This window comes from Metopolophium dirhodum, chromosome 1 (assembly GCF_019925205.1).
Source record: "Metopolophium dirhodum isolate CAU chromosome 1, ASM1992520v1, whole genome shotgun sequence".
Lineage (NCBI taxonomy): Eukaryota > Metazoa > Arthropoda > Insecta > Hemiptera > Aphididae > Metopolophium > Metopolophium dirhodum.
In genome coordinates this window covers 34133115-34140270 of record NC_083560.1, presented here as the reverse complement: position 1 = coordinate 34140270, position 7156 = coordinate 34133115, and the positions used below count along the sequence as shown (strand labels likewise).

The 7156-nt window shown below is 26.8% G+C and overlaps 3 protein-coding genes across 3 annotated transcripts; 2 read left to right on the top strand and 1 right to left on the bottom strand.

The window, feature by feature from the left end:
- Positions 1-283: 283 nt before the first annotated feature.
- Positions 284-1647, top strand: LOC132936971 (uncharacterized). Its single transcript, XM_061003798.1, has 3 exons — positions 284-632; positions 713-822; positions 1347-1647. The coding sequence occupies exons 1-3, from the start codon at positions 492-494 to the stop codon at positions 1645-1647; spliced, it is 552 nt and encodes a 183-aa protein (XP_060859781.1). The 5' UTR covers positions 284-491.
- A 146-nt stretch (positions 1648-1793) lies between these two features.
- Positions 1794-2375, top strand: LOC132936967 (uncharacterized). Its single transcript, XM_061003785.1, has 2 exons — positions 1794-2097; positions 2171-2375. The coding sequence occupies exons 1-2, from the start codon at positions 1805-1807 to the stop codon at positions 2373-2375; spliced, it is 498 nt and encodes a 165-aa protein (XP_060859768.1). The 5' UTR covers positions 1794-1804.
- A 317-nt stretch (positions 2376-2692) lies between these two features.
- LOC132936958 (uncharacterized) lies at positions 2693-6095 on the bottom strand. Its single transcript, XM_061003774.1, has 6 exons — positions 6029-6095; positions 4335-4457; positions 4085-4153; positions 3707-4018; positions 3214-3436; positions 2693-2828 (listed from the first exon to the last, which is right to left on the bottom strand). Exons 1-6 carry the CDS (start codon positions 6093-6095, stop codon positions 2693-2695), a joined length of 930 nt encoding a protein of 309 aa, XP_060859757.1.
- Positions 6096-7156: the final 1061 nt, after the last annotated feature.

The following is a 7156-nucleotide window of genomic DNA, read 5'->3' as shown; positions in this document are numbered from 1 at the left end:
TTAAAATGATCCAGGTTTATAATCGGTGTGTAAACTGTTTGAAAGCGATTTATTGAGAAATTCGCTCTTTAGATCGGTTTGCCCCCACTCTTAAAATGTATTTTCTTATCACATAATATTTAATATGAATTGTTTCCCGCGCTTTTCGTAAAATTAAATAATTTGATTATTATAATATTATAATAAAATTACTTTTCATTTGCGTTTTTTAAATTTCTACAATCCTAGTATCCTACTTAGTCATTTAAAAAGCTCAAATAAAAAACGGATAGAAATAATTTCGAATTTTGTAGTGCAAGGATGTCCTATTCGTGAAAGTAAGTGTTGATGCTAATATGCTATTATTTAAATAACTTCATAACTAATTTGCATATAGAACTATGCTGTAAAATATGTTTACTAATGATATTTTATTTATAAATACCGTCTAATTAGATGTATTAGTTTATTTTAACAACTTTACATCTAATGATACGTCACTGGAAGAAGATATGATAGTTTTGACTAATGCAGAGAATGAGCACAACCATATGAATAAAATTAAAATTGAGGGTTTTGCAGAGTTGTTGATACCTAAATTTACTAATAAAGAGTTCAAGTCTTATTTTCGTTTAGACAGAAGCAGTATTAAGGTATATCTCTTATTACATTTACATATTATTATCTACTGCTTATGCTCAAGACTAAAATAAATGTAATATATTTACTATAGGTTGTGATGACATTCATTGGTCCTATTTTGTCTCAAAAATCTTTAAAAATAAATGTCGAAAAACAGATACTAATATTTATATGGGTTATGGCAAATTGTGAAACACATCGGTTAGAATATTCCTAAATTCTAATAAATAATAATAAGGCTGTGAAATTGAATATATATCTACAGACCAATTATAATTATAATTTTAGATACTGAGTTGAGCAAAGAATGTATTATTTTTACAATGATATGGTTTTTTTTCAAACAATTATTTGTGGGTTTGTCATCTCTTTTGGTGAAGTCAAAATCTTTCAATTTGGCTACATGTTTTCTAGTAAAAGAGTGTATCTAGTTGGTACTTTGAGAGGTCAATATAAATTTCCAGTAGTTTTTAAGTTTATATTTTATAAATTAGAATAAATAAATTAATGAATACAGTTAGAAATTACATAAAGAAGCAAACATTTATTTATTATTGATAAATTATAGAAATTACTTTTTATAAACCATTAGCCAAAAACTAGATACCTACTTATATGTATACTTAATAAATTATATTCACAGCTTTAATGATAAATGCTAATTTATAAAAATTATATTTTCTCAGCCTTAGGATTTATTTAGATAAAATTAATGTGCATTTCAGACAAATTGGTAATCGCTTTAACATAGCAGAGAGTACAAGCCATGATATTATAACAAATTGTTTATTGGCTATGAATGATGTAGCGGGTAAGATTATTGTATGGCCAACAGGAGAAGCTGCATTAGAAAACATCCAGAAATTTAATTCTTTAAGAGGATTAAACTCATTTCCCAATGTATTTGGCTGTATTGATGGGTGCCATATAAATACTTTATTTCCTTGGGAAAAACAAACTAAAATGTCAAAGTTGGATAGAAATATGTTTTGCAACAGAAAACAAGTTCCATCTGTTGTGCTGTAAGTTGGTATTCCAGGCACTGTTATAATATCTGTATTAATCATTCATTTTAACTTTTAGTCAAATTTTTTTACAAATCTTCTCATTGACATATTAACTAATTAATAAGCTATGAATCTTCTAGTTATTAAATTTATTTTAGGGAATCGTTGACGCTGAGATGAAATTTATAGATGTGTTTGCTGGTTGGCCAGGGCGGTCTCATGATGCCCGCATTTTCCGTTGCAGTATAATTGGTCAAACAATCATAAATAATCCATCATCAATCCTCCCTAATTCTTGCTATATTCTTGGTGATGGTGCCTATCCACTCGCTGAAGGCCTCATGATACCGTATAAAGATAATGGTAACCTAAGTTTGAAACAAAAAAATTTTAACCATAAACTGAGTAGCTCAAGAGTTTTAATTGAGCAGGCATTTGGCAAATTGATCGGCAGATTTCAAAAAATTAAGTGTGTAAATGTATTTTTATATACTAGGTATTAAAATTTTTCTAATGATTTACTTATTTTGATTAAATATTAGACACATGGACTTATACAAAAAAAATTTTTGTGGGAAAGTTATAACTGCTGCATGCTGCTTGTATAATATATGCATATCAAACAATGATACATTTGATGCTGCTGTACCTATTCAAGCCGAACTTAACTTACAGGAAATAAGAAATGAAGTTATTAGCAGCACAACCAAAAGAAATCTAATTTGTGATACATTAAGCATAATTTAGAAACAAAATCATGAAGTTTAAAACAGTGTTATTATAGTAAATATTTTATTTTACTTTTAATATTAATTAATAACAACATAATATTATAATCTTGCATTAGTGTGAATATTTTGAACATAATAATATAGACATTTAGTCACTTATAACACAAATTTAGTTTTTCTTTAAAGTGATTATATAACATTATAACAATTAGGAACATATTGGTAATACAATCAAATTTAAAATGTAAATAACAAAATAAAATATAGAAATTGGCCCCTCTTTCCTATACTATTTAACAAGCTTTGTAATATTGAAGCAAATTAAAAAAATCATTATGTATTGGTGTCATACATCTTATTGAAAAGATCTATCTTTTGAAGTTCAATTTTATTTACATCATCCAATTTTTTTAGAAGTTCAGCCTGAGTCTTCAACATTATTTCATCTCTTTTTTCCAACTTGTCAAGACTAAAAGTGAAAAGTGTATTTATTATTAATCAAAATTAATCAAAGTCCTTAGTCACCCTAATATCTCTCTGTCAAACCAATATTTTTATGTATGGTTTCATAAAACGTAATCTATAAAAAAAATTTGAAGGCTTAAATGTCAGAGTTGTTATATATAAGTATTAAAATTTACTCTAAGAAGTTGAATTTTCAAATAGATCACTGTTGAAAAACTACACTAAAAAGTAATTGTTAGCTGCACAGTTATTATTATTATATATTAAGTGAATGAAACCTATGCAACCTACTGTATAATAAATTACACAAAGCATCAAATGATAGGAAGTTTAGAAGAAAAGCAATTTTTAAAAACATAATAAGACAAAATAAATTGCATTTTTCTAACCGGATGTTAAGTTGATTTGCGTTATTGTTGGTTGCTTCTAGTTGATCATTTCTCAATTTTTCAAATTTGCTAAACCAAGTAGGTATTTTTTCATGATGATTTTGCTTGAATAAAGATTTTGGTGTTGCTGTATAAGAAGGGTAAGTTATAGGTGATATTGTATTTTCTAACTCTGGTGTTTCTATGGAACTATTGATGTCTTTTGACGATTCATGTAACAAATCTACAAATTTGTGAATACAAAAAAATATATTAAAATAGTTATACAAGGATATAATATATATACATATAGACATTATATATAATATATTATATAAACAATTTAAATGTATTTATGTATACTTATGTCTATACTTTTCTACTTAACAGTTATAAATAGAGAATGTATAAATTGTAACTTACAATTACATAAAAGAAATATAGGTCCCTAGTTAATTTAATACAATAATTTGTAAGCCCCACAGCCCACATACGGAATAATATTAAAATTTACTTTTTGGTGGAGAAATTGTTTGTCTGGCCATTGGTGATATGGCATTTTCTATTAATGTATAATACTGCCATTTTATTCCACCACTCCCAGACTTTTTAGACGCATCCCTCACTTGTCGAAAACGAGTTAATAATCTTCGCCATTTTTCGTCGCATTGCTTAGGGCTAACATTAATATTTTTAGCTTTCATTTCTTTTGAAATCATATCCCACTGCTCAAATTTCTTTCCCTTTTTTTTTATCTTATCGAATTTTTCATTGCAAGCTCCTCTTAGAGATATTAATAACTTGGTAGCAATTGATGACCATGAACCTAAAAGTAAACACATTTATATCAAGTCAAAACATGAATTGTAATACAGTATTTAATTATATTTACTTGAATCTGTGGTTTCATTATGTTGTTCATCAGTAGCATCTATATAAAATTCACCATCGTTTTCCAATACTAAAATCAAAAATGAAAGTTCATTGACATGATATATAAAGTATTAACACATACAAAACATCTCTGAATGCACCAAAATTAGTGTTAGAAGGGGTAAGTGAAACACCAAAACCTAAATTCAACTTTATATCCTTTTCAAGACTTATATTTTTAAAGAAATACAGTATTTAATTATAATTACTTGAATCTGTGGTTTCATTATGTTTCTCATCAGCAGCATTTATACCAAATTCACCATCATTTTCCAATACTAAAATCAAAAATGAGAGTTCATTGCCCATTGGCATGTTATATATTGTATTAACTATCAACACAATATACAAAATATCTTTGAATGCACCAAAATTAGTGTTATGTCATGGACATATATTTCTATATTCAACTATACATAAAGCATAATGAGGCAAGAGTATCATTATAATATATAATACCTAAACATTTAACTCTTTTTTCAAAACTAAAACCCCATTAATAAATTCTTCAAAATAAACAATTGAAACAAGTTTTCATTTATTTATTTATTTATTGATATAAACGCCTTTGTAGGCTCAAGTACAATTTAGAGAATAGATTAATAATACAAAGTTATGAACATAATTAATATTAATCTGTACAATTTTAAATAATAAAGATATAATAACACAGATTAATTTAAACAATACATAAGGGAAGATATTTACAACATATTAAAGAGACCAAGCTTACAAACTATAAATTTCCAGTAAAAAATATGTCTACATTTCTCAGCTCATTACATTCATAATAGTAAAATAAAAGTAAGACTTAATGTAAACAGGAAAGTGTAAGTAATACAGAAAAATATCGATTATTAGGATGTACATATGCCAATCTGAAGTCTCTTTTATTTTAAAATAATATAGGTAGGTAAAGCAAAAGAACAATCATAGAAGTTATGAAAACGCACTTGTTTTTTTTTGGTGGGGTGGGGGGTGGGGAAAGCACCATTAAACGTATTAGGTACCAAACAAATAAAAATTTTAACATAATACACAACCAAAATGAAAACAGACTTGAATAATTTATAGTAGTACTTATCAATTACCAGAAACCAGAAATTATTCGTACAAATATACACATTTCATTTTTGATGAAATTTTTAAATTTCTTACACCTTATTACAAAAAATAGTAAAATATACTGAGGATTTTCAAATCAAGAGTGTTTTTAAATGAGTTTTACAAAATGTCCATTTAAAATAGTTAGTTCTAAACAATATCTAATCTACTATAGCTTTCAATTATCTTAAGTATATTTTATTACACAATGACGCACTTGCCCCTATACTAAACCCAAAGCTGGGCACTAACTAGTTAGAAAGTTACTAAAAAAGTAACTTTCTAACTTAACTACTTAGCTTTGTAACTTATCTAGTTGAATTTAATGTATAAAATAATCTAATATAACTCGTTAAATTTTTCATTCATCACTAATAATTCAAGTTGGTCTACCTGTCCAACCTATCTACTTAATAATTAGTTTATGTACTTAATACATTACATTTGACAAAATGGTTTTTTAAATTTATATTTTGAACTTTAAAAAAAACGAATTTCTAACTTCTTACCCTTACTTAGTTTACTATTTTCACCAAACTAACTTCCATCCAACTAAGTTATAAATTTGGTAAATTTCAGAAACTAACTTGTATTCTAACTTAGTTACTTTTTATATTAAAGTAACTTAACGTTAACTAGTTGCAAAAGGTGCATTGTCCAGCTTTGATTAAACCTAAAGGCTAAAGAATTCTTAATCATCCCATTAAGTTTGCACATCATAAGAGTTAACTTGATAATATGGTTATATTTGTTATGCCCATTGCCCCATTATTAGTTTCAGTTAAGCTTAAGACATTACCTTGTATGTAGTTATCCATCTGGTCTTCATCATCGATTTCAGTATTCCAATTCCAAACAGAAGCCATATTTTATAAATGAATTTTATAAATGTTACCTTTTTAAAAATTATTTATTTTATCTTATATAGGTAATATTAAATATTATATAAAAATAATTCTATTTAAATACTATATAATATGATAAAAATATAAATTATTAAGTGATAATCAGACAGCTGTGATAATAGAATAATTAAGGGGAGTTATTAAAAATTAGGAGGGGACGAATCGGGACCGGTGTTTTTAAACCACCTAGTTGTGGTGGTCTAAGAAAAAGTAAACCGGTGCTTCTTATTTTAAAGCGGTTTAGTCTAGCGAATTTCTAGATAGTGTAGTTTTTCATAACATTTTTATTTTTACGATGGTTTTTTTAATTAGTTTTACAATAATACAATGATAATGATTTTTATTGAGGGGGTTGGAAGTCGGAACCAGTGCGTTTTTTGGTACACAAACATATCTTACAGGAAAAACTCTCACGCCCTATTGAATAGGCAGATTTCGTTAATTTATTTTAAGTAGAGACCATTTTGTAGGTTGGATCAAAGACCGATTTTGAAAATTATAATTATAGAAGCTGGAATATGCATTTAAATAATGCACAATATTTGTTCTTTTCAAACGTATTTTTCTACTAGTATTTAAACTAAAATAAAAATTCGAGCTTTGATCTGACTTGCAAGAACTTTTCATCATTCAGTTAAAAAAAAAAGACTAAAATCCCACTAGGTTTTAGTGTTTTTCCTGTAAAAGCATTTTTGTTCATCAAAATAGTGCTTCCATAATTATTGTCATAGAAGTCAATAACTGACTTGTGCATGCGTGTGCGTATATCTTAATCTGCTTCTGTAATTATAGCTCACTCACACTATTATCGATTTACATACTCACACACATGCACGACACCGATACAACATGCGAATTGAATTGCCTGCCTAAATTTTACTCCTTAATAAATGACCGGCACCGACACCCTTAAATTAATTTTTAATATGTAATATAGTACAATTATCAGTTTTAAAATAAAAGTCATTACTAATAACATTATTAAGACGAAAAAAGTAATAACACCGCAATTATTTATATTT

Excerpts from the sequence above, each read along its gene's own strand:
- LOC132936971 (XM_061003798.1), top strand. The coding sequence starts at position 492 with ATGATAGTTTTGACTAATGCAGAGAATGAGCACAACCATATGAATAAA. Across the intron at positions 633-712 it reads TAGACAGAAGCAGTATTAAG|GTTGTGATGACATTCATTGG; the intron begins GTATATCTCTTA and ends TATTTACTATAG. Across the intron at positions 823-1,346 it reads GCAAATTGTGAAACACATCG|ACAAATTGGTAATCGCTTTA; the intron begins GTTAGAATATTC and ends TGTGCATTTCAG.
- LOC132936967 (XM_061003785.1), top strand. The coding sequence starts at position 1,805 with ATGAAATTTATAGATGTGTTTGCTGGTTGGCCAGGGCGGTCTCATGAT. Across the intron at positions 2,098-2,170 it reads GGCAGATTTCAAAAAATTAA|ACACATGGACTTATACAAAA; the intron begins GTGTGTAAATGT and ends ATTAAATATTAG.
- LOC132936958 (XM_061003774.1), bottom strand. The coding sequence starts at position 6,095 with ATGGCTTCTGTTTGGAATTGGAATACTGAAATCGATGATGAAGACCAG. Across the intron at positions 4,458-6,028 it reads GATGGATAACTACATACAAG|TTAATACAATATATAACATG; the intron begins GTAATGTCTTAA and ends TTGTGTTGATAG. Across the intron at positions 3,437-3,706 it reads AACAATTTCTCCACCAAAAA|ATTTGTTACATGAATCGTCA; the intron begins GTAAATTTTAAT and ends ACAAATTTGTAG.